This window comes from Eufriesea mexicana, unplaced genomic scaffold (assembly GCF_001483705.2).
Source record: "Eufriesea mexicana isolate 0111107269 unplaced genomic scaffold, ASM148370v2 scaffold18477, whole genome shotgun sequence".
NCBI lineage: Eukaryota > Metazoa > Arthropoda > Insecta > Hymenoptera > Apidae > Eufriesea > Eufriesea mexicana.
In genome coordinates, this window is record NW_016925757.1 from 96,565 (window position 1) to 122,915 (window position 26,351).

Sequence of the window (26,351 nt, forward strand, 5' to 3'; positions counted from 1 at the left end):
TATAAATAAGCTTATAAATTTTAGTTTCAAAATTCTTAATTTACCGTTAATTGTTCAATAGTTTCTACCTGTTCCATTTCGATTTTTTTTAGAGAATCGTATTGTATGCGAAGTCTCTCAAGTTCCATAGATTTTTCAATAATCTGTGCCTAGAAATAATAAACATTTTTTAAAATATTGATTTTAAATTATTTTAAAATATAATTTAATATGCACATATTTATTCGTTAGTTTTGTAAATATTACATAATCTACAATAAAATAAAATAATCTATTTTATTTTAGCATAAATAAATAACTACTATATAAAATATTTTAAATTTGGAATAACCTGAATTTGTTGCTTTTGAGCATTCCTTTCTTTCGCAACGGAACGGAGCAAATTCCGAGTTCCAATAGTTTTCATTTTCTCTTTTTCTACTTCATTCGCCAACTGATCTATTATTTCTACAAGTTCATGAGAATTCATTTGAAACTCAGTGATTTCTGAGAAATAAAGAAGAATAATAAATAAAGGAAAAAATTATTAATAATTGTTTTATTATATGAATAAAAAAGCAAATATATATAAAGAATAAAACATATTTTAAAATATAGATATCATATATACAAAATAAGCATTTTTATTATTATTGTATATTATTCAAATTAAACATAAATTATTAGAAACATATTTAATAAAATAATTTTTTGAAACAAAATTGCTTTTGAAGGAAAAGATAAACGTTTGTACGACGACAATAAAAAAACAAACAAATTCTATATATGAATATCTTTTAATTTAATAAATAAATTATATACAATAAATGTTGAATTATGATAGAAGACAATCCTTTTAAAACACCGATCAAAAGTATATCTAAAGGCGGTAATATAGATGGCAGCAATTACTATAAAGAAGGATGTACAAGCATTTGTTTTGCACAGAGAGTATACTTAACAATCGCTGTATGCACGAAGAATAAAAAATAACGGGGTAAGTCAAGTGACAAACCTCATAAAAATAGTTTCTTATTCAAATTGCAAATGTCAAAAGTGTAAATGAAATACACATTACTTTGAATAATTGTGATGATTTCTATAAAACTCACTCGAAATAAAATTTTGACATTCTTCTTTAAGCTTATTCGTCTGATTTGCCACATCTGGTTCTAATACATGAATCTTACTTAAATCGTCAATGTAAATTCCATACTTTGCTAAAGGGTCAGCCATTTTCTTAAATAAACAAACGATCGACTCGTAGATAGTTGCGCCTGCGCGTACCCAGAACTAGTCTTCGTTTCTTCGTGCTAGTCACTCACCAAAATGGGAATGCGATAGAATATATTTTTTTTGTCGAGTCGCAAGACACAGAAGGGTAGTGAATCGTGTTATTTAGCAAGATTTTAACATTTAAGATGAGACTAATAAATACCACATAAAATATCTTTGTATTGGTTATCGTTTATCGTTACGTTAGCGTTCAAGAGACGCAACGTTCTGTTCTTCCTCTGTTACATTTTAGATTTAACGTTTAAAAATCGATATATTTTTTCATTTGAATATATATTAACATTGATTTCTAACGGTGTGATATATTTTCGTCATCGTTCGGTATGTCCGGAAATCACAAAGCGGAAATTAAATATCCTTCGGAATATGTCAAGCTCAATATCGGCGGTTCCCTACCCTAAGGCCGCATGGAAATTCTCACAGATGCCGAAGGTGACAATTTTCATAATTGTTAAAATTTAACATAATAATTACCTATATTTTGCATTTTTTAATATTTCACATCAAATAATATTCTACATTTGATAAAAGTACATATTTGAAATTCTATAATATAAGATCATATATTAATTTGTGGAAAAGTGTAATATTTAGAAATCGTATTTAAAATTTTTTATTTATATATTCTTGGAAATATAATTATTATTTATTATTTACTTAAACAGTATAAATATAATTCACAGGTTGGATATTAATAGACAGGTGTGGAAAACATTTTGGAACAATCTTAAATTTCTTAAGAGACAGTTCAGTTGCATTACCTGAAAGCACAAAAGAAATGGCAGAATTACTTGCAGAAGCAAAATATTATTGCATTACTGAATTAATTGAATCTTGTGAACAAGCACTTCTTCTAAAAGAAAGAGAAGCTGAACCTATTTGTAGAATTCCACTTATCACTTCTCAAAAAGAAGAGCAATTATTAATTAGCATTACTACTAAACCAGTAGTAAAGTTGCTTGTTAATAGGCACAATAATAAATATTCTTATACAAGGTGATGATACTTATTTTATATGAATTGCAATATGCAACGAAACAAAGAATAAATAAATATATAAAAAGCCTTGTCTTTACAGTACATCAGATGACAATCTCTTAAAAAACATAGAATTGTTCGACAAAATGTCCCTTAGATTTGGTCATAGAGTATTATTTATTAAAGATGTAATTGGCTCCAGTGAAATTTGCTGTTGGACATTTTATGGTCATGGTCGTAAGGTTGCAGAAGTTTGTTGTCACTCCATTGTTTACACAACTGACAAGAAACACACAAAGGTAATACAGAACATATGTGAAACATACTTAATTATAATCTTTTGATTACGAAAAAGTGTAATATGTAATATCAAGTAACAAACTACTTGAATATAAAGAAAATGTAAAGATTTAATTCATAATATATAGGTTGAGTTTCCAGAGGCCAGAATTTATGAAGAAACATTAAATATTTTGTTATATGAACATCGAAATGGTCCTGACCAAGAATTAATGCAAGCAACATCATCACGCGGTGCAGTTAGTGGTGCACCACCTTGTACGTCAGATGAAGAAGAGGGTGAGCGTTCTGGCTTGGCTCGCCTTCGCTACAACAAACAAAATACCAACTGACCCAACCCTACCCCTTTTACCCCTCCTAATCCAGCGACCTGTAGCGTCATTCGAATCTACGCCCTTAAAACGCGAGCCAATATGAAATAAGATGTGTGAAAAAGGAGCATAAACAAAATTTCATATATATATATATGCATACATATATATACACCTATACATGTACACGTATACATATATGTATGTATTTTCTTGTGCAAAAATGAATGAACAATATGACTAGAATTGGTTATTAGCCGTACCACTAAGTTTCACATCACAGTCTTATATTATCTTTCTTGATCTATATTTATACATCCTAATTATTTCACATATCTGGGATCATTTACAGATATTTTAATTTAGAACGGAATGACAAATTCGTCTTGGATTTATTCATACTTATAAGATGTAAAGATATATAAAAATTTAAGAATACATTTTCGTATTTCTTATTTTCATCATAAATTTGAAAATAAGTATTTTTAAGAGAACAGTGATACAAGTACTATTTATGTGCCAAATGTTCATGTCAGAAGTGAAACAAAGATAAGTCGAAGTTGCCATTCTGTAACTGTTGGAATTATTTACTTTTATACTCTATAGCAACTTTTAAGCAGTTATTTAGAGTACTAAATTATATAAGAAGCTTGCACAACATAGGATTGCATTGTTACCTGTTATAAGTATTATTATTATTACTATATAACTATATTATTACTATTGTGGTTATTATTATATTATTATTATGATTATTATTATTATTATTACTACTACTACTACTCTAATTATAAATTCAACATGTTTATATTCCTTTTTTACAAAACAAAATTCTATGTGTCAATAAATTAATAAAATAAAAAAATGTGTCTGCTTGCATTTTTCGACTTAAGAATTCAATTAAACTGCTTAAAGGATGGTGTGGAGTAAACACTGCCAGTAAAATAATTATAATGGAGTATATAAACTAGCCTGATATGATTTAAAAATTAATTTAAATTACAATTGGTTTTTTGATCTTAAAGTTGCAAACTTTCATTCTTTATTATGAAAGAGAATTGTTCACTTCTATAAGCACCTAAGCTTTGTGTTAATTTATATTTATCATTCCAAAATGTGGTACATTTTTCTGATATTAATATTTTTTACTTTGTTTACACATTTTCTCTGGTAAGAACAAATGTATTATAATGCAAGAACACTGCAAACTAATATAACATATTCCTTTTAATATAGTGCAAACTGCTATATTTAATGAAGGGACCATATGTATTCCAATTTTGTATCTACAGTTACTTTACTGTAGAAAAACATATAAAGATCATTCATTAGTCCTTGAATTACTGATTTCTTGAATTAAAAACTCGTTTTATTCTCCCGAATACAAGACGATATCTATATAAATATATTATAGTGACACGAATAAAACAGTTTCACAACAAACAGAGTTTAAGTTCCTATAATTTTATGTAAGAAAAAATTTGGGAATTGAAAATAGTGAATGTGGTTCACATTTCGTATTTATTATAAATCGCTATAGTTAATAGAATTATGTAATATGTAAGTTAAGCTAAATGCAATATATATTATGTTAATCAAAACATTAATCCTGCTTGAATTTTTCAACCTCACAATAGAGCACAGTTTTAATGGCCTCCTTTGTCAGGTAAAACCGACACGAGCTATAACATTTGTTCAAATTACATATTTTCGTATATAAAATTAATAGAATTAATAGTTGTCAAAAGTAAATAAAAAATTAAACTGATTATTTATCTTCTCTTTCAGGAAACTAGTGCATCCCATCAAAATACATAAGGTAGCCATGGTCCACTTATTAAATCGTCGAAATTTCTAATCTAGCCACATTGTACAAGCCAGCAACATTTCTGTTTTACAATTATTTAAAAATATATACAAAGTTTTGTCTTGTATCCGGGTGAATTGATTACCTTTTGAAATTTTCAAAATAACTGGATGATGTAATTTATGACATGAAAACAGAAATTCAACTAAACACTGCTTAAATAAGAAAATAATATCTTTGTATTCATTCTTCAAAATTTATATATGTATTTATTTAAGTTTTTAAAATTATATATCAAAGATATACACAGTATCACATGAGTTTGCAGATTTGCCAAAATATATTAAGAGTAAAGGTGAATATTAAATTTTGTTTACTACACATAAATGACCTTGATGCACGTGTAAATATATAATATTCTAATATCAAAAAATTTATGATAATATTATACTTAGTAATATTTTATGAAAAATTTATTAAACCATATTTTTTATATAAATTTAGATTTAGATAACAGTAATAAGAATATAATTTCATTTTACAAATTATTTGTGCATATATCTAACATATTATTTATGCCCTACACACATATATTTAATAGGTTTATTAGGAAAAATAAATTCGTTCAAACAAAATTAATCTGAAAAAAGAAAAACTTTTCTTCATTTTTTATATAAGGAAAACATATTTATAAAATATAACAATATAAAATTTAGTTATTCTGACTAAACATATAATAAGGGGAAAAAACAAAAATAACAGTTTAGAATTTATAATATTTAAATTCCATTTTTAATTAAATAAATTATATAAAAATACATTAGAATACTTTGTCATTAAAAGAATATCAATATGAAGGATTGTGGTAATTCAAAATATTACATATGTAATTAAGAAATTCAAGTATTATTGTAATATAAAACTCAAAATTGTATAATAAAGTTAATGTTATAAATATTATATGCACAGCTAATAATTACGTTAATATAATTTTTTCATATTTTAATATTCTAATTTATATTTGTTGAAGTGAGTACAATATTATGTAATTTTTAATATCTGTATTTATTAATATATTTATAAAATTATTTTAAGATCAGATATGATCTTGTAAAATTTTATACAAAAAATATAAAAAATTAATACTAATCTATATTTAATTAAGGAAACTAATTTTTTTTGTTATATAATTAAATAATTCATACATAATAAATAAAATAACATTATTATTAAGAAACTGATTTAAACAAAAATTATTACAAAATATAAATTCATCACGTAGCAACAAAAGAATGTTATTTTATTCTTATAGACTTATTTATGGTTGATTTTTAAACTTATATTTCATGTTTACCAACATTACTTTTTGATACCAACACGATAGTTATGAAATTAACTCACATTTTAACCACAGCATGTGTTGAATCTCCACATATTATGTTTTGATATTTTGGACAGCTTAAAGTTTTAACAAAATGGGTAAGACGAAAGATATAAGTTCAGACGAAGATATAACTTTAGGTACGCTTTTCTATGTGTTGAAAAATTAATATTTATTTTATGTAGTGATGAAAATATTTATTAATTTCTTTTTTTTGTCAATTTCAACACTGGGGTTAGTGAAACTCTTTTGAGATATGCAACTTAGTGAAGCGATATCAACACCAAATAATTGCAATGGCGCTTTACGAGGATATATTTCGCGGAAAATTTAAAAATCTTTATATATATATTTATGTTTATCTCTAATCATTTTTTAATCATCCTCGTACTTATATATTATTTACTTTTTAGAAACTAATGAAGTATCTCCACAAAAACGGCACAAGAAACATAAACATAAAAAACACAAAAAAAAGAAAGCTACTCATGATGATAATGATGGCTTTAATGATGTTGCTGTTGAAACAGAAAAAAAGAAAACATTTAGAGTTAAGATAAAAAAAGATGATGATAAAAGGTAAATACAGTAGAAGGAAACAATAAATTGAATATTACCTTATATTATTTTATAATTAACATTTTAATCATTTTTTGTAGTTTAGAGAAACCTCGTGAAAAAATACAAAAAACATCTAATTTTAGCATTGCTGGAGCAAGTACTGCACCATCACCAAAAGCTACAACGAAAAAAAAGGTTCCAAAAAGTAATAAAGGTAAAGATAGTGGTACTAGTAGTGAAGAAGAACGATGGCTTGATGCAATTGAGTCTGGAAAACTTGAAGAAGTAATTAGTTATAATTAATGTTTATAATCTTAATTTCTTTGTAAATGAGTCCTAATTGCAATAAATAAAACTTGTATTTTGTTCTAGGTTGATGATGAACTGAAGAAAATCAAACCAAAAGATCCAAAATTAATGACAGCTCGTCAAAGAGCTATGTTCGAAAGAAAAACTGATACAGAACCAAATCCAGCTGTTGAACAACTTATGTCTTTACCAACTGGATATAAGGAAAAAGTTATGACAGCAGAAGCCATACAAAAAGCTGCTCTTAAATCATTAAAAAGAAAACAGCTTGCTGATGAAAAAAGGGAGAAAGATAAGGTAACATAATCATTCAACTAAAAATTTTACTTTGCTTTACATTAAGTTAATTTTATATTTATGAGATAGCTAAAATTTGTATGTAGTGTTTTAAACTTATACTTTTGCTTCCATAGAAAAAAACAATGGAAAGGTTATTAAAAAAGCAAGAATCTAAAGCCTCTAAAGTTATTAGTAAAGGGAAACCTTCTAGAAGACAAGTTCCTCTAGTTACATATCGTTTAACACTTGAAGGAAGTTCAATATCTTTACCACCTGGAGAAGACTTTCCATTGCAACCTACAAAAAAGTAAGTACTAATAATTTGTGAAATTTTTATAAATTTCTTACAAATTATAATAATTATGTAGATTATATTATTTAATTATAAAGATTATTTTATCATATTTCGTTTTTGTAGGAAAGAACCACCAATTCAAATTCTTTGTGGTGTAAATCAATGTAAAAATCCCAAAAAGTATTTATGTTCAAAAACTGGAGTACCTTTGTGCAGTTTAGAATGTTATAAAGCTAATTTATGTATATCTACATAATATGTACTTATTAAGTAGTTTAACATTTTTAATCGATTTTTCTAGATTCATATTATTAGTAAATACAGAATTTATTTTTGACTTAAAAAAGGTAGTTTCTCCCTACAAATATAATAAAACAATTCTCTTAATAATATGTGGAAATTTGTCAGTATTAGGGCAACAGCACGTATTGCATTTTTACATACATGCTATTGTTGAGTTTTGTTAGAAAAGAAAACAAAGATAGGTAGTATAATATGCAAAATTATTTTTTTTTAAATAATTAAAAATTAAATTAGGAAAAAATAATTTTGAATTCTATTCTTAATGTCATGACTAATTTGTAAATATTTGTGTACATATAATTATGTAATTATTTCGTTATAATATTTAAGAATATGACTTCATCATATTCTAGTATATAATTTAAGTAAATGTATTTTTTAAATAAAACAAGTAAAGAAAATATATTTAACATACATTCACTGTATATAAAAATAGATATAAGTACTTTGTTACTAAAATTTGTTAGCAACACTTAGACAAACATTGTGTTTTCTGGTAAGAACAAAAAATTTGAATCTACATCGAATGCAGCTTGCATAACTAGAAGTAGCCTAGGCCTTGCTTTCACCTACCAAGATAGGTTCAACGAAGTCGTCGTATGATCGTGAAACGTATAACATCGCTAGTGTTCATTTCCCGAGTCATCGTTGGCTCATGATTCGCGATGATTACATGCCGGTTTTCATAAATTAGTAAATTTCGACAAAACCCAGTTTATCTGGGTTAAAATGTGGTGGTTTAAGAATTTTATAGTTTTCATCATTTTATTTATTTTATTAAAAATATCAAGATCTCAAAAAAGGGGTAAGAGAATAAACTTATCTTCTTTAAGTGCCTTTAAAAATGTCTGTACTTATCAAAAGAAAGTGTAATAAATACAATTAATTTTCAAGTATACAAGATATGATCAAAACGTTTGTGCAATTTATTTTTGTAAAAATGTATCTATTTATTTATTTAATTTTATTGCCTCCTTCAAACTTGCCCTGAAAACATTTATGGAATTCATATTATGGTATGATTCTTAGTTTGGCAATGATTTGTGTGTCATGTCTTCAATCGTTTTGAAAGTGTCCTTTCATCTTCTTCAATGTCGGAAATAAAAAGAATTGTGTGGGGTCATATAAGGGGAGTACGAGGGCTATGATATCGTCATTATGCTATTTTTTGGCCAGAAATTCACGAATAATCAGTGATGTAAATATTTAATAAAAAATGGTACAGTGGTGAGAGAACTTGACATCATTGTAGTGAAGCCTCTACGTATTATCCTTCCACAAATCGGGTCATCTACGATTACTTCCTACAAATGTTGTAAAAGACCTAGATAGTACTTTTTATTAACAGTAAAACCTTGTGGGAAATATTCATGGAGTATTATGACAATAAAAGGAATTTGTTAAGAAAACTTTAACATTTGTACCACTTTCATGAGTCTGTACTATTTACAAACCACTTGTAATTGCACATTAAACTCGTGAAAAGTTTGTCTTAACGTTTTAACAATGTTAAATCAAATTATCTTATTTTTTATACACAATTTTATATATATATTTTTTTTTTGTTCCACTATTATAAAAATTTGCAAAAATTACCGAGTACACTGAAATGCAAACTACTTATTTAATTGCAAAATCTAACCTATAAAACCGATTTAGCTGAGATTTTTTTTAGCGAAAAATATACCAGATGTTTTTGTTTACGAGAAATTAAATAATTGCACGAATTTTTCAATCATACCTCGTACAATTAATTCTCAAGTATATATATATGTATTAAAATTAATTTAAAGAAAATGTATTTAGAAAAATGTGATCATACAAACATAAAATGAAACTTTTTCCCTCTCTTTTTAAAGAAATTGAATTCATTGCAAATATTTAATAAACTTAAAAATTATTTAAAAGCATTTCTAATAATGAGATTCATAGATTACGTTAATTTTATTATTCTCTCTTTGAAACAATAGATGATGATCATGAATGCATGCGATCTTGTACTGATAATGCACTTTCAAAAAGATTATGTCATTACGAATTTTTCGTTGGAGAATTGCCTAGTATAATCAGGTAAGATAATCTGTATTATGATATCGAATTGATCAGTGCATTTGTAATAAAAACGCACTATACTTTCGAAAGTTTGATACGTAAATGTTAAAACTAACAAACTTTCCAAACTGTTGCTCTATACGAGCAATTTTATATCCTTTATATAATAATCATTTTATTTATAAAATTTTATATTGAAGAATAAGCTGAGTCACATTTTTAATTGTACATAAATAGAAAAGTTATATTTTGCTTAAGTGACATAAAGTCATATTAAGCTACAAAGGTGTTAGTACCTAAGAATTATTTATACAAGAATTACGACTGATGACGAACTAGTGACGTTTATCAGACCTAAAATAGCGAATGTCCTCTTTGAGTGAAAAACAGGCCGGAATCTCGGTCAATTCTAATAACTGTGGAAGGAATATACAATTTCCACTGTAATCTAAGATCTAACGGTTAACACACTTGGTTAAAGAGTGCATCTTGAATTTTTTTCATTCGCAACAGGTTCTCACACTATTACTTGCTATCACGGATAGCAAGAGTTTACTTATCCTATAGACAGTAAAACTAGATAATGGTACCATATGCTTCGTGTAAATTCTTTAGTTGTGAAAATAATTATTATTTTTTTCTTATTCCAACATTTTATCCTAATCCTAAAATGTGTTTGTCCAATATTAAATATACAAAAACTTTTTCTATACTACTGAAAATACGCCATTTATCTATACTATTTAAAATATAATTCGAATGAAACGGAAGTATATAACAGACAAAAGTTAGTTAATTATTCTCTTTTTTTTCGATATTGTATAGATTATAAAAAATTTTTGAGAAATTTGATTTGAAAATATTTATTTCCTTTGTCTACATTAATATAGCAAAAATATTTTCGTCCATAGTTTGAATTCTATACCTTATCTCTGATTAAACCATAGTGCGTTAGCTAGAATCTACTTTATCGACATGTTGAAATTAAAAAGTGTAAGAGAAAAATTCATAATATATATATATATTAAAATGAACTGTTTTTATGGTTGATAATTTCGTACTTATTTGTCTTCGTAGAAGTTACTTCACATAATAATTTCATTTCAATATAAATTTAGTAATAAAATATTTTGTGTTAACAAATTTTAGATTCTTTTTTTACAACTATCTAAAGTACATTATCAATATAATTAATGTTTTTTAGTAGTTTTATAAAGGAAAATATAAGTGATTTCAATTTAATTATTATGCATTATGTAGGTTCAATTTATCAAATTCAAATTTCTAACTTTTCATTTCCCGATGAATTATTTATACGAAAAATTCCCTAGTGATGTTTACGTAGTAGTAAATACTATGCTAGATTATAGCTTACTATGCTAATTAATGATTACTATGAATGAGTAAGAATAGATTAGTAAGAAGTTAATTAGTAAAAGTAGATTGATAAAATAAACTACAACCATTCAAATAAAATAAATGAACTATAGATATAAAAGTACTAACTCAAATATTTGTTGGGTGCACAAGTTAAATTTAATTTTTATTATTTATAGAATTCATAATGATTCTAAAAGCAATTACGAATCGATGATTTACGACAAAACAATTTCATCGAAAAGATTTCTAGGAATCAATGGAAAAAGTCCGGGTCCAAAAATAGAGGTAATAATTAACAAATTTATTATCCTGTGCAATTTTTATCAATCATTTATATATCTTATTTTCAATATAAAATTTCAATTTATATACAATGAGTTGTATACAGTTTGTATAATAACAGCATATATATATATTTTTTTTATAAATTTACCTCTCAATTTGTAGGTATGTCTCGGAGATACAATAGAAGTCCTTTTGTATAACAGATTAGGGTCCGATGAGTTATCTTTTCATTGGCATGGATTACCACAAAAGAATTCCGCTCATATGGATGGGGTTTCAATGATCACACAGTGTTCAATATTACCATTTGGCGGTTTTCGATATAAACTAAAACCGGAAAATGTTGGTACATATATTTATTATGCACACGTGGGTAAGCATCTTGTATTTAAACAACTTTAAAATAATAAAAATTTTATTTAAAAAATATATTAATATAATCGTATTCAAATTGATTATATGATAATTTGATAATAAAATTATCAAATAATTAAATACAAGTAACAAATTGTTAATTGATTAATTAACAAACTGTTATATCTATACACACACACGCGCGCGCGCGCACACACACACACAAACACACACACATATATATATATATAGTTACATATTCTACAAACAATCTCAAGTTCAATGTTTTCTTTTCTTCAAAGATATTTCTTTCTAAAATAGTAGTATAATATATTCTAAATTTTGGTCACCACATTTATTGGAAAAATGATTAAAATCATTTATGATTGACTCATTTATCAAAAGGTATTTGACTAGCGTTGTTTTACTGCAGTCAAATATATGCAGTAATAAATTGAGTATAAATAAAATAATTTTAAACAAACATTAAGGAAATTAATTTTACTGTTAATTTTATTTTAACATTGTTATATATTTATTTTTAACTAAGTAAGTTCGATATCGTTTAAGTCGATTTTAATTTTCCCGCGCTGTAGAACGGCTTCTACTTCTGCGAGGACAAGCAAAATTAAAGTAGATCAATAATCTTGTAACCATGTAGAAGTTAGGTTACACGTTACGTCTGGTGTTGCAAGAAAAGTAGTGTCTATAAAATGTTAGAAATATTAATTTTTTTAACACTTATCTTTTCAAATTCGTTTTCTATTAGATATTCGAGTGAAATGAGATAATTTTTTGGTGATAAAATGAAAAGTAGAATGAAATATAATATGCAGCTTTTATTCATCCAGGATGCTCAGGTATATTGAAACATTTATGTCAAATTTCGAATATTATAAAAGATAATTGTTACTATACAAATGACACATTTTTCACAAAAGTTTTTTTGCTTATTAGCAAAATTGATGCATAAGAGTATAACGCATTAGTATCTTTTTCATAATGCCTATGTATATTTATTTCATTCCTGTTAATCTATAGTATAATTATGTTTGAAATATTGAATAAAAATTGTTCATCGGTGTCGTATAAATTAAATTGAATTACATATTGCAAGATTAAAAAATACAATTGATTTAAATTTATTTCGTGGATAAAGGGTGATAACTTTAGTAAAGACAAGAAATGAACTCGTCCAAATTTTATTTTCATTGATGCTCTCATCTTATTTAATTATTGTTTCAGGAGCAAGTTTCAATGTTTATGAAAAATTTGATTGAAAAATCTAAAATTAAAAAAAAAATAATATAGTATTTTTAACCTTTACAGTAAAATAATCATTTTGAATGAATAGAAATTAAGACAAATTTGTTATAGAATATCGTTTCGATCTATGTTGTAATCAAGCAAAACGAGATTAAAGCAGATGATCAATAAAATTAAAAGAATAGGCGTGCCTACTTTTAAAGTTGCACAAACACTGAATGTGGTTCCCTCTAACGGCGAAACTAGAAACTATTATTAGAAGTTTACTTCAATATTATTCACTTCGCAGTTATAATTTCAATTTATTTATATTGTTTTAAGCGTACGTAAAATTAATGTATGAATATCAAAATACAAAATTTCTTGATATAGATATTTTCCAAATAAAAATATAATTTTTCACTTGATTATTTTAAGTAATTTGTTTATGTTATATCATAAATATATTATAATATAATATATACATATAATGAATTATAAATAAATTACATAATAATTAACTTAGTAGCAAAATTAAAAGGACATTTTAATTTTACTTTATTATAATTTATTAATAATAAATACTAACTATAACTATATCTTTTGAACACAGCTAGTAAATAAAATATTCGGTAATAAATAAATACAATAACAAAAAAGGTAAAAAAGAAATAATCAATAATAATTAATTAATATGAAAAATCATTTGAATAATTTATTACAGATTTACTTACATTATATTTTGTTTTTAGGTCAAATAAATAAATAATTTATTCTTAATTCGAGATAAATAAAATAGTAATTTTTGTCATATTTTAAAAATTGTATTGAACATGTAACAAGTTTTGCTTGTTACATTATTAAATTTATATTTAAAAACTCTCGTACGATTTGTGCATAAGTATAAAATAAAATGACTGTGGTATATTAATGGAACGTGAATCCTTTCATTAATCATGAAAATAATAAAAGCATTAATAGTGTTGGATTATTAGTTTCACAGCAGGGCGACGGCGTATACGGGTCGTTGACAGTTCGAGGACCACAAGATGACCCTAGCTTGGAAAGGATACTTCTCTTGTCATCAAGGCCGCCAACTCCACTGTCGCAGTACTCGCACCTACATCCACCTACGCCCAGTGAACTCCTCTTAAATGGCCAGGTATTGTTTTATCTAATTAGACAAGACCCTAAGGGGTAACCAGAAAGAAACATAATGTAGAATGAAAATTATTGAAGATTTTTAATCCAAAATGAAATTAATTTTAAGTCAAAATTTTTATATAAATAAATATGCGAGTAACAGAGTTCCTTTTTGTACAATAAGATTACATACATTCACAGTTGTTTGACAATTGAAAATTGTTTTTTAAATGAATATTAAACTATAAAATAAAGATTACCTTTACAAATTTTGAGATAATGTTAATCATTTAAGTGTTATTTACTGTTTCTGTTTTATGTTAGTAGAATGAGTGTCATATAATAAGTTAAACTGTAAAGGTCTGCATGATTTCATAGGAAAGTTTAGAAATAAATTGAAGCTTAATGTAAAATTTCTTTTATGTCATATTTTAAGCATCTAATACGTTGTACATTAGATTAACATATAAATTTAATTTGCTTCATCTTTATTTCATATTAAAAAGTTGCTTCTCTTGTCTACTATATGATGATATATCATTTAATAACTAAGCAAGTGATAAATAGAGTGATAACAATAAAACTACGGTATAGAAACCACAAAAAGATAGTTCATATTTGTTTAATATATATTAAAATACTAAATTACAGTAGAAGAATTATAATATATTAATTAATTTTTCTATGCTAATTTTTTTCTTTAACAATCCCTGTATTGCATTTAATTAGGCATAAATATTAAGCTTTTTCCTTCAGTTTCAAGTATCTTATAAAATAAAATATTAAGAAAAACTCTTTTCTAAACTAAATAAATGTCTGTCAATCAACTACACATATAAATATAAATTTTTGAGAAATATATACTTTTGTCTTTCTTCAAAGTAGTTTGATAAGGTAGAGATCAATCTTAGTAACATTAAACATCACATTGTTAAAAGATATTTCAATAATTTCGGAAAAGCCTACTTAACGTTCTAGTTCTAGTCGCATAACGTTGTATAATGTGGATTACGCCAGCAGAATGAGAACTTTCTCTCGTTACACGTTTCACAAAACCGACGTTCGACATTAACTACGATTTTTTACTTTCAGAATAACGGATCAACCTTGAACGTCCACCATGGAGCGAAATATTTATTACGGCTCATTAACGCCAACGCGTACAACTGCCCTGTACTATTGTCCATATCTGGCCACGATTTTCAAGTCTCGGCTACCGATGGCAACCCGGTTGAACCCGCGACGGGCAGACACATCGTTTCCTTTCCAGGTATGCAGGCGATTCTCCTTCCTTAGACTATGCGTTTTGAACATTCAGCACACGTAAGATATGATCGTTGTACGTGCATGCGGATGCGCAAAACACTTCATCCGAGATTTTATACGTCGACCTCGTCTCTCGCTTTTTCTCGCGCACAATTGCGCCCCGAGCTTGAGTGAAAGCGAGTGGTGGAGGCGAGAAAGAATTGTGATCAACGGAGGCGGGACGGAATGTAATAAAATGAAATTGAACTGAATATCTATATGCTGCGAAAGATTTTTGTCAGGTCAGTTTGCTGGAGTATAGATGAAAGAAGTTTACACATCAAGAAACCAAGCGTCTAAAATATTGTAAAAGCGTAAACAGTGACGAAAATGGCGATGAAGACATCATGAAATGTGAACGCATTGCCAACTGCTCGAATAAATATATTACTCTGTACTACGTTTAGTTAATTTATAACAAAAGTGAGATTTAAAAATTTTATATTATTAATTATGTAACTTGGCATATATGGCATGTAAAATGTATGTAAAACACTTCAGTCCATTATGCAATGTAATATTTTTATATAGTAGATAAATTTTTAATTGATTTGCAAAATGTCACTGAAGTAACAGATACAGTATTCAGTGATTTGCGTCTTACTCGAATGATATAGAAGTTTAGAAAAATATTTAAGAAAGAATAGTAAATTTACGGTATAATTCGTGCTGTTGGCAGTATGTAATGTAAATTAATAGCGAATAGTGGAAGAAACGTTTGATATTGTTCTAATTCTACTGCGCAAAATGAAGGATTTCCATGTGTGATGGTGTATAAGCGTAGCACGATTCTTACCAATCGTATTCGTCCTGCGGAAACCATAGCAGCATTGTAAGAATCGCAAGTTAAAAAAAGTAGAGGGAGTTGCAGTCTACGCGAAGGAGACAACAAAAGGAAAGAAGACAGCATGATAAAGGGCGAGAACGAACGGAGATAGAACACGAAGAAAAGGAAACGATCGGAAGAATCTGATATGTTCAGCGAAGCGATAAAGTGGCAACGAAAAAGAGGACAGGAGATAAAACGGAAAAGAAACGAAGAAATGCCGGGGAAGACGAGCAAGGTGAAAAACTCGGCTATCGTAATTAATCTGAAAGTATAAGAAGCAAAAGGAGGAGAGAGGAGAAGGAGAGTGTGAGACGAAAGCAGCGAAGGAAGCGGCGGAGAAACTGGAGAAGAACGAAAAACGATGAAACGAGGCGCAAGGTCGTTTGGTAAACAAAGAGGAAGGGAACGAACAGAGGGTACACGCAACGAGGCCAGAGAGAAGAAATGCGCCAGGGAAAGGGGGAAAGAAAAAGGCGGAGCGAGAGAGGAAAGGACGAAACCTCTTGGTGCTCATACGTTTAGCGATGCGGCGTGCAGCGGTGGTCGACTCGTTCGCGCAGACTCGGCCGTCTTCGTGTTCTCGCCGGGTTTCCGCAAAGGGAAATAAAGAAAGGAAGGCGACCAAGCGCGCGCGGGTCTCGCGCAAAAATCATTAAAACGCGTGCTCGATTCGCGGCTGCGGCGTCGTTGTCGACTCGTAGTCGACGATTTATTAGCGGCTACACGAACGGGTACCCGCCCGCTTGCTTGTCAGCCGACTGCTTCCTCGCTCGTTTACCTTTACCAGCTTCTAACTTTCTTCAACATCCGTCCGTAATTCTCTGTCTTTGGTGCACGAAACGCACGATTTCTCGGAGAAAACGGTAGCTGCCAACTAGTGTCCGTGCGCCGCCCTAACCATCGTGCCACTCTATTTTCCATGTCTAGCGACGACGCGTGGAACGAGCCAGAAACGAACGACACGCGGCTCGGCATGGAGTGGACTCGTGACAAGACTCTCGAACTACTGCGCGAGTATCAACAGAGACGTGTTCTCTGGGATTGGAATGCTCGTGGTTATCGCGACCGAGCGAAGCGAAAACGCGCGATTCAGGAGCTCGCCGAGATTCTTTGCTGCAACACGCTTGAAATCGAGAAAAAGATTACAAATTTGAAGTGTCAGTACTCGAGAGAAGTTCACAAGATACAGAACAGTCGCGACGCTGCCACTGGACCCGACGATGTTTACGTATCTAAGTGGTTCGCCTTTAAGGCGATGCAGTTCCTGCAATTTGGCACACGTAGATATAGTAAGAGGAAGAAGGTAGGTACACACGGCTATACATCGTTCTCTATCGTTACGTCTATGTATACACTGTCGCGCGAGAAACCCAGTTGTGACAGATATCTCGTTCCCACGTGTCGCACTTGCCTTAACAGAACATACATATGCGTGTACATGTGTGTCTATGAGATTCTCCATTCTTTCGATCGTTTATATTTCCAATTTTTTTCAAAAAACTAACCTCTAATTAAATAACGAATTTTTATTTCTTTTTTTCTTTTTTTTATTTTATTCTAAAAAATCGGTGATAAATAGAGTGTCGTCGTAAAGGTTCCCTTTCTCCAATCGTAAGGAGGCCAGTTTACGCCATCGCATAATTGGCCAAGTAATTTCGAAGAAAGACCATTGTGTCCGAATGTGTTTCGTGGAAACGATCGCCTCCCCTGCACGAGGCGTCGGTTGTCGGGATATATATTTCGTCGACTCGTAATGACATGTTATTCTTCCAATATTCGTCCCGCGTCAATTTCTCATTTCGATAGATTATATTTCGAATTGATCTTAAAATATATCCAGGTCTCTTTGTACATTCATGCGCTGCTCGAGTGATGACAACTGTAGTTCCATCTTACTTCAGCATGATCATTTCTACGCTCGTTTTCTTGCACTTCGTGTTTGGTTTTATACGATTCTCTCTGTCTCGTTTGCTCAGCCCGTCTGTCGCCATCCGCCTTTGTCTTCCTTCTCTCGTCTTGCTTTCTCTTTCTCTCGCCTCATCGTCCTATTCCTCTTTAAGGGACTGATTGAATTATAGCGACGCAATTCCATGATACGTAAGGTGTTCTATACCGTCTTGATGGTTTTGCGAGTTGTTTGTATCGTTATATACGAAAATGGAGAGACAGCTGGACGCGGACGAATAATCGCGAAGAATGTTATGTATATAAAGCTTTAATTTCGGCAATTTATTTTTAACCTATAAATTATCTTAAAATTATTTATTTTATATATTACTGAAAGACTGGGTTAGAAGTAATATGTTCTAATGATTACTGTATTTTTCACAGCGAAATCGTTCAAAATGTAAATATTAATTGTAGTTGAAGAAACAGATTGCAAGTTTGATAATCTAATAATAAATAAAAAGTGAAAATCGATTATGATATATCGTTATTCATAATTACATGATAATACATATTATGTTTAATAAGGAATGTATCCACATTTCGTAATAAGTTTTTACTAAGCTCGAGATGACAAATATGATATTACGTTGAGGTTAGGTTTGTTAGAATGATATATCTATGTTTATTCATTAAACAAATACATTTAATTTTATGTTGCAAATTTAAAAGTAGTATTATACCTAATCCAAAATATTTGTTATTTTAGACAAATTTTAAAATTAATTAGGTTTAATCAAATATATTTAAATACGTTGTAAATGTTAAGAGAAATAACGTATATAGATTACTTATTTTACATTTACAGATCATTCCAGCTATTTACAACCATTTGAATAATTTTTAGAAAAAGTAGGTTAACACAAGGAATACAAATTCAGTAATCAATTATATTTCAAATCTCATTACACCGATTTGATTTGGCAATATAAAAAATATGAAAAACAGTTTGGACTTCTCCTTATTATACACTTATGAACTAATGTGTGTGCTTTTTCTTAATTAAGCGTATCTGATATATGTGGCCATTGTTTTTCGTGATATTTAAATATACTCCCGTGAAAGTTTTTTAATGCGGGATTTCCTCGGGAGATCGAAATGTTAGATTAACGTTGAATCGTGTGAACCGAATATGGCGGATTGAATCGCGATTCGATACGATTCGTTTGTGTTTACATGCCGCGTAATTATAATAACTAGGAATGCGATGTTTTCTCTGGATTCCGGTAAAGTTCTCTAGGTAAATTAAATGTGAAGCGAACGTGCGAAGGAAATTGGTTCTTACGGGTTCATAGAATACTGCATTGCAATTAGTGATAATTACCAATTAAAAAGATAATAATTAAAAAAAAATTGTTGTCTACTGTGAGATAGGTGAAACATAGAAGAGCTGAATGAGAACACGAATTCTATTTGTATAGTAAATGTTATTTTATTATTATTATAATTCTTTTTTACCTCTTAATGTATTCACGTTTCCTGGAGAGATACATTTACTTAAACAGCTAAAAGCATATTTTTCTTTTAAATAATATATGCTTCCCGCGGTAATTTTCATATACAACCTTACTTGGCTCTTCAAATATGGTGCAAAGAAACATCAAAACGTCATAAAAGAAACACGTGATATCAGAATTATGCATATAGGTAAATATGTATTCGCTAGTTTAACAAGGTTCTATTTTAGATTAGATTATAACCTCTTTCTTTTAGAAATAAAAGATTAAGATTCATATGGAATGATATAAAGAGGTGAAAACTATCGTATTTCGTAAGAAATAAGGATTAAACCATGCAGAATTTATTGTCATAATTTTTCTATTTCATAACCTCACACTCGTCATCGACTCATTTACCATACAGTGCCCTGTATGGTCCTATTCTACGCGTTTTCGTTGCCCTCTCTTCTACTTAACCAACTGGGTTTCACTCTCGCCTACACGTATGCTTAGACATAACAATAAACCGATCGTCGCTTGTGACAAACATGAAATTATATTCTTCTCCCTGTAGAAGGCCGAGGAGGAGACGTCGAAGTTACAAGAAGAGTACATAGTCAGCGACATCGATCCTGAAAGCATCACATTTATAGACTGTAACGAGGAGACAAATGGATCGGGAACTGGTTCCTTCAACGCATCACTCAGCGAAGACGCCGAAGAGTCGTCGTCGTCGAGCCTGAAGGCGATGGAACTGTACAACGGTTCGTTGCTGAGTCACAATAGTCCGATTTGCGATCTCGATGAGTCTGGTCAGACGAAACTGGAGACCACGTCGGACGAACGGAAGAGAACGAAAGAGGAATTCGCGAAATTCGCGGAGAGCATTGCTGTACAACTGGCGGAGATTCCAGACTCATACTCCAGATCGGTAGCGAAGTTAAGGATCAATCAGATTCTGTTCGAAGCAGAGATAGGCGTCTACGCGCAAACACGTCGCTAACAAGTGCAACTTTATTTTCATTTTCGTTAAGGGTAAAAAAAAAAGGCGATCATACGTCTCGATGGGGGTGAAAATGTGTTCCACATGCGTTATTTTGTCACGTGACTTTTCATAAAATAAATCGCGGTAATGATGTGTTCATACACATATGGACGTTATATGAATTCGCAACGATAGACGATCGATTACAATTGATGTTCATGTCGAAGCATGAAATGAACTGGTGAGATTGAAACGGGAAATGCTCTTGCGGTTGGACGAATTAATGTTCTGTTTAATGCGCCATTGCAAATGTAGGTGCAAACACGCGTTGTAATTATTAATTACTGGAATTATTGTTGAGTAATAGCGTGCTACAAATGTACAATCATTTTAACGGCACTTTCGATTTTGACATAGAATCATATTAGTATATTATATTTAATTTAAAGTTTGTTGAGAAGCGACAAAACTTGGCGTTTCTGGCTTATTAAACGACTTATTAATTCGGTTTCTATTTCTATTCTGTATTATATGTCAGTTGTCAGATGATACATTTATTGGTTAAAGTTGTGTTAAACTTTAAATCGATAATCTAGAATAGCATTGAAAATTATACATATATTCGAAATTTTAAATGAGACGTGTCGGACACGTCTATTGAAACGAACGTTTGTCCTTCTCTGAAGTGTGAAACTTGAGCGATAAGATTGTATAATAAGGCATGAATGTTTTACGGTTATAGTATATATTGTGCGACGCAAATTTGAATATAGTTAGCGAATGAATCACTTATTATGTCGTTCATTATAAAATAAGACATATAAGGAAATAAGAAAATTGTTTATATTTAATATTATATTTTTTTGATAATTGTACACGATTGGTTTTTCTCCTGGGAAATAATCGTACAAGGCCCCAGGAATAATCTTAAATATTTCTGAGAAAGAAAGAAAAACAATCTACGTATTGTTAAGAGAATTGTATACTTAGAAGTGATAGAATTATGTGGAATCAAAATATTAAAGAAATTACCAAGCGTTAAAAAATTTTACAGAACATTAAAAAGGAAATAGTATTTTATTATTCAAAGCCAGAAGCGCGTTACATCACAAAGCATATTACAAACAAATTTAAATTTTGACGAAAGGAAAAATTTATATTATTTTATAGTATGTAAATGCCTTTTGTGTATCAAAAATATTTTTAACACATGCGTTAATGTTGTAAAATTCGATTCATGAGAAAGACTGTATTGTAAACGATGCTATTTTTCGTGATCTTATTTATTCGTTTGTCATTGTGATGTCAATCGAATGTTTTTTAAATGATCTTTGGTCAATCGTTATGTACAATCGTGGAACGAAATGTTACTCATATTCGATAGAAATAGCGGATATGTGATTTTAGATTTAAAATAAGTCAAAAGTCCATGTCACTTGAGACAGGTTGAATGGAATAATGAACCATACTACACTATTTGGAAAGAAAATTTTAAAACGTACATCTATCCTATACTACGTTTAATTCCAATAAATATTTGTAATTATTTGCTACATATTTCAATGAACGTTAGCAACAAGTATCAAATTTTGATAATATTTTCTATTTATTATACAGATAAAATTAAACTCATGTCCAAAGTTATGTATACATTAATTAAGAACTTTGAATTTTTCTTTTTACTTATTTATTTAAAAACTTGAACGAAAATGTATTACTATTGTATTATAATTTATTTTTCAACAATTTTCTTATATTTTTAATGTATGTATCTAAATTTTTTAATTTGATATGATTTTTTAAATAATCTTCAAAATTTGCTTGTTGAAAGAACAGATGATTATTAATTATAGATATTGATTTGTTTGTTATGAAGTATTTTAATAAGGAAAGATTAACTAATACATATTGTGGAACGAATCGTACCTTATAAAATGAGTTTCAATGAAATTGATTCTCTAGCAAGATTCGTCATTTGTCTCTTGTGTAACCTGTCTCATGGATGATCTAGATTATAAGTATTCCATTGGTATTGTTTCAGGGCTTTAAATAGTAGACGTAGTAAGGTGTATAGATAGCAAACTATTTTTTATCGAAAAAAGTCCCTCCGTATAGTCGAAAATAAGTCGTTTTAAATTAATTAATTTTCGTTTAACGAGCAAGTTGCATCACATTTCATATCATATCACTTAGGGCCCTTCGTTATTAGTTAGGTATAAAGAAGAAATTAGATTGTAATGATTGTACACAAGGTTCAACAATCTCCGGTGTATGACTTTACAACGCATTCGTTATTGTTCCTGATTCTGCGATAGTTTTATATTTTTGTATTATCATGATCCTTTTTAGAATCTTTACTTACGATCGTTAAATTTTAAGGTACATACTCGAAACTAATCTTCGCACAACTAGACATTTCGTTTTTTATACAATATATAAGTTCTTTTTTTATTTCTATTAAATGAAACTGGTCTTAAGACCATTATTACAGACGTATTATTTTTTTCGATGGAACCCTTTCTGCAAGTCCTGTTAATTTCTTTCTCACGAGTAATTTTTGATTGATTTGTATACATTATCGATGTATATTATTATACATGAATTATAATTCATTTTAATTTGATAATTTCAACAATCGTTGTTAATTTCTTAAATAAACCTATTCGAATATAATTGCTATAGGTACGTCATAGATAATGATGTAACATAATTTTGAAATTATGTTATAAATCGAAATATAACCGTTGTAATAGATGGCGATCGATAGATCGCAGAGATAACCTAAAAATAAACATGGTGGAACTAAAATAGACGAAGTTATCTCGTGAAGTTATTTTCAGTGATCAATTGTAGATAAAGTGAGTAGGTATTAGTAACTAATAAATAGTTAAAACTCTCGTAATCGTTACTGCAATATATACATATATTTTTCAATAGTGATAAATATTCGTTCTCACACTTCGACTGTTTATTGAATATTAATCATAATGATGCTCAATCATGGATCTCAAGAAGATACAGTATCTTTCTGTGCAAAAGAAAAGGAAAGTAGAAAAGAAAGTAGAATAAGTCACATAGGGATCTATGTAAGATTTGAACTACGATCGCTGCCTTGATATCCCATGACTTTTCTTCCAGTAAATAATGATTATAGTATTAATATTTGCGTATTGTAATAATGACATAATGTAAAAATTTCTTGTAAGGAACGTAATTCTAAGGTTATTTATGATCTAGAAAAATCTCGTGAAGAATCAAGAAAGGACAGTGATTAAAAAGCTAATGTTGTTACGTATATATGTATATGTGTATATATGACTATGAATTTATTTCACGTTTTTATATGTACATCTTATTGCTAACGAAATCAGCTCATTATACTAAGCAAGTCTTTTTTAATGAATTTGCTTGTTAGTAATGTAACATAAATACTGTTAATAACAAAATTGGCAACTTAAATTTTGAAACAGACTAATTTTATTACCGGAGATAAATATTAATTCGATAATTGCAGGCATGTCGTTTGTAACGAAATAATTTGAATTACAATTAAAGGAATTTCATGAAAGTTGTACATATACAACAGCAATAAATAAACATAATTTCTTTTCTTATCGCTACATGTTTATCTACATGGTCTTTGTACTCGTTTATGTCATTCTGTAACATTACACAACGCCTATATTTACCTTTGTATTTTTTTATCCAATAAAATAACTAGCATAAGTGTTTTTTAAATATGTAACTAATCTTTTCACGAATCAAACAAATCTGTAAAATTAGATTTATTGTTAATATCTAAGAGATTAATATCATTAAGAGATTAAGTATTTTCTAAAAAAACATTGTTCCATATTTTGTGATTTCTGATGAAATTAATTGTCGAATGAACATAATTTCTTATAAATTCCGTATCAATTATAGGCAGAAATAATCGAAAATAATAAAAATGATATAATCTGACAAATAGATATTTTATAAAAAAATTCGCTAATTTTACATTTGTGGCTAATCCATTTTTTAATTTAATTTTAGGTGAGAGATTTGACTTGATTATCGAAGCGAATCAACCTCCTGGAAAATACCTCATCGATATAAGGGGTTTCTTGAATTGCCAAAATCTACATCAGGAAGCTTTCATTCTTTATGACGATACGAAACCAGAGTCTACTATAATAAAAGACGAGGAACTATTGAAAATCAATGACTACGCAATTGCGAACAAGGGACATGATTGTCACAAAATATCGAGGAATCTCATTTGTGCGTTGGATTTAAAAGGATCAAAGAGAGCCGAGATTTACTCGAACGAAGTTATTTATATCCCATTCGACGTGAATACATATTCTCATTTTACGGATGAAATGTCCGATTATAGATATAATGTTTACGGATGTCCTTTTTATCCATCAGATCTAAGTAAGAATACAAATTGTTTATTAAATTTATTACTCTAGCTTTGTTCAATTTAGCATAATTTTCATTAAGTTACGAATATAAAATATGTAAAGGTATATCTTGTTATAAATATCTGTAATTTTGTTGTTTTATCGAATCATAATTTTTATTGTTACCATTCTTTTTGGTACTTCGTATTTTTCTATCTAAACGTTCTCATTTCAGGTACAAATAAAGAAGGAGTAAAAGTTGCGCAAATTAATCGCATGTCTTTTAAGTACCCCACATCTCCACTGCTGTCTCAACCAGAAAATACACCCACGGAATCAATTTGCTCTCTTGAAAGGCGTTCAAGGGCATGTACTGATACACCATTATTTTGCGAGTGTATTCAAGTTATCGAAGTTTCGCCAGGAAAAAATGTCGATATTATTTTATTAGACGAGGGTATGTTGTTAGAAAAATATAACGTATATTATATTGATTTTTGATCTTATATTTTAAATGATTTTACATTCAGGATTTGGTGGAAATATTTCTCAGACATTTCACATACATGGCTATAACGCAAGTATTCTAGGAAGAAATAGCTTTGAACATGCAATTACCAAAGACGATATTATGCTGTTGGACCATAATAAGCAATTACATCGTAACGTTTTAAATCCACCCCAAAAAGATAGTTTTATCGTACCAAATAAAGGATACGTTATTCTTCGTCTTTTTACCGATAATTTAGGTAGAAATTGTTACATTTTCGTACTATATATGTCCTCCACGATTTGTATTTAATATAAATAGTAGTGTCTTGTAACATAATTAATTCATTTATATTTATAGGATATTGGTTGTGGGAAGCACGAAGTACAGCAATTTCTCCAGGAATATCTGGACCTGTTATGCAATTTTTATTGAAAGTAGGAAATGATAAAAACTTCTTATCTGTTCCTTTAAATTTCCCTACTTGCGGAAACAATAAACATCCGGACATGATATTTGAACAAAATTAATTTAAAATATAAAGTGTAATTCGCTACATTTTTATATAATTATTTCATATCTTTCTATTTATTTTAAGCTAGGTAATCATATTAATTTATTGTTGTACGATAAATTATCTTCGTTTACGAAGTCGATCAAAAAGATATTTTTGTAACATAAAAATAGAGAGTTATTTAAGAAGTAATATA

General features: G+C 28.9%; 5 protein-coding genes across 5 annotated transcripts; 4 read left to right on the forward strand and 1 right to left on the reverse strand.

Moving 5' to 3' along the window:
• Window positions 1-35: 35 nt before the first annotated feature.
• Window positions 36-1,665, reverse strand: IFT20 (intraflagellar transport 20). The gene is made up of 3 exons (XM_017909524.1): window positions 1,092-1,665; window positions 332-486; window positions 36-149 (listed from the first exon to the last, which is right to left on the reverse strand). The coding sequence occupies exons 1-3, from the start codon at window positions 1,213-1,215 to the stop codon at window positions 36-38; spliced, it is 393 nt and encodes a 130-aa protein (XP_017765013.1). The 5' UTR covers window positions 1,216-1,665.
• A 17-nt stretch (window positions 1,666-1,682) lies between these two features.
• On the forward strand, window positions 1,683-4,798 carry LOC108554306 (BTB/POZ domain-containing adapter for CUL3-mediated RhoA degradation protein 3). Its single transcript, XM_017909523.1, has 5 exons — window positions 1,683-1,707; window positions 1,959-2,271; window positions 2,354-2,552; window positions 2,682-2,832; window positions 4,653-4,798. The coding sequence occupies exons 1-5, from the start codon at window positions 1,683-1,685 to the stop codon at window positions 4,658-4,660; spliced, it is 696 nt and encodes a 231-aa protein (XP_017765012.1). The 3' UTR covers window positions 4,661-4,798.
• A 1,307-nt stretch (window positions 4,799-6,105) lies between these two features.
• LOC108554297 (INO80 complex subunit B) lies at window positions 6,106-7,752 on the forward strand. Its single transcript, XM_017909514.1, has 6 exons — window positions 6,106-6,192; window positions 6,466-6,631; window positions 6,712-6,898; window positions 6,986-7,219; window positions 7,336-7,508; window positions 7,620-7,752. The coding sequence occupies exons 1-6, from the start codon at window positions 6,147-6,149 to the stop codon at window positions 7,750-7,752; spliced, it is 939 nt and encodes a 312-aa protein (XP_017765003.1). The 5' UTR covers window positions 6,106-6,146.
• A 2,010-nt stretch (window positions 7,753-9,762) lies between these two features.
• LOC108554298 (laccase-14) lies at window positions 9,763-26,171 on the forward strand. Its single transcript, XM_017909515.1, has 9 exons — window positions 9,763-9,869; window positions 11,408-11,516; window positions 11,679-11,889; window positions 14,111-14,277; window positions 15,351-15,528; window positions 24,799-25,182; window positions 25,387-25,608; window positions 25,682-25,900; window positions 26,002-26,171. The coding sequence occupies exons 1-9, from the start codon at window positions 9,787-9,789 to the stop codon at window positions 26,169-26,171; spliced, it is 1,743 nt and encodes a 580-aa protein (XP_017765004.1). The 5' UTR covers window positions 9,763-9,786.
• Window positions 17,005-20,843, forward strand: LOC108554305 (uncharacterized). Its single transcript, XM_017909522.1, has 2 exons — window positions 17,005-17,695; window positions 20,353-20,843. Exons 1-2 carry the CDS (start codon window positions 17,312-17,314, stop codon window positions 20,779-20,781), a joined length of 813 nt encoding a protein of 270 aa, XP_017765011.1. The 5' UTR covers window positions 17,005-17,311; the 3' UTR covers window positions 20,782-20,843.
• Window positions 26,172-26,351: the final 180 nt, after the last annotated feature.

Excerpts from the sequence above, each read along its gene's own strand:
- IFT20 (XM_017909524.1), bottom strand. The coding sequence starts at position 1,215 with ATGGCTGACCCTTTAGCAAAGTATGGAATTTACATTGACGATTTAAGT. Across the intron at positions 487-1,091 it reads ATGTCAAAATTTTATTTCGA|AAATCACTGAGTTTCAAATG; the intron begins GTGAGTTTTATA and ends TTTATTTCTCAG. Across the intron at positions 150-331 it reads CTCAAAAGCAACAAATTCAG|GCACAGATTATTGAAAAATC; the intron begins GTTATTCCAAAT and ends TATTATTTCTAG.
- LOC108554306 (XM_017909523.1), top strand. The coding sequence starts at position 1,683 with ATGGAAATTCTCACAGATGCCGAAG. Across the intron at positions 1,708-1,958 it reads AATTCTCACAGATGCCGAAG|GTTGGATATTAATAGACAGG; the intron begins GTGACAATTTTC and ends TATAATTCACAG. Across the intron at positions 2,272-2,353 it reads AATAAATATTCTTATACAAG|TACATCAGATGACAATCTCT; the intron begins GTGATGATACTT and ends TTGTCTTTACAG.
- LOC108554297 (XM_017909514.1), top strand. The coding sequence starts at position 6,147 with ATGGGTAAGACGAAAGATATAAGTTCAGACGAAGATATAACTTTAG. Across the intron at positions 6,632-6,711 it reads AAAAAAGATGATGATAAAAG|TTTAGAGAAACCTCGTGAAA; the intron begins GTAAATACAGTA and ends CATTTTTTGTAG. Across the intron at positions 7,220-7,335 it reads AAAAAAGGGAGAAAGATAAG|AAAAAAACAATGGAAAGGTT; the intron begins GTAACATAATCA and ends TTGCTTCCATAG.
- LOC108554298 (XM_017909515.1), top strand. The coding sequence starts at position 9,787 with ATGCGATCTTGTACTGATAATGCACTTTCAAAAAGATTATGTCATTAC. Across the intron at positions 15,529-24,798 it reads ACACATCGTTTCCTTTCCAG|GTGAGAGATTTGACTTGATT; the intron begins GTATGCAGGCGA and ends ATTTAATTTTAG. Across the intron at positions 25,901-26,001 it reads TCTTTTTACCGATAATTTAG|GATATTGGTTGTGGGAAGCA; the intron begins GTAGAAATTGTT and ends TTATATTTATAG.
- LOC108554305 (XM_017909522.1), top strand. The coding sequence starts at position 17,312 with ATGTCTAGCGACGACGCGTGGAACGAGCCAGAAACGAACGACACGCGG. Across the intron at positions 17,696-20,352 it reads GATATAGTAAGAGGAAGAAG|AAGGCCGAGGAGGAGACGTC; the intron begins GTAGGTACACAC and ends TTCTCCCTGTAG.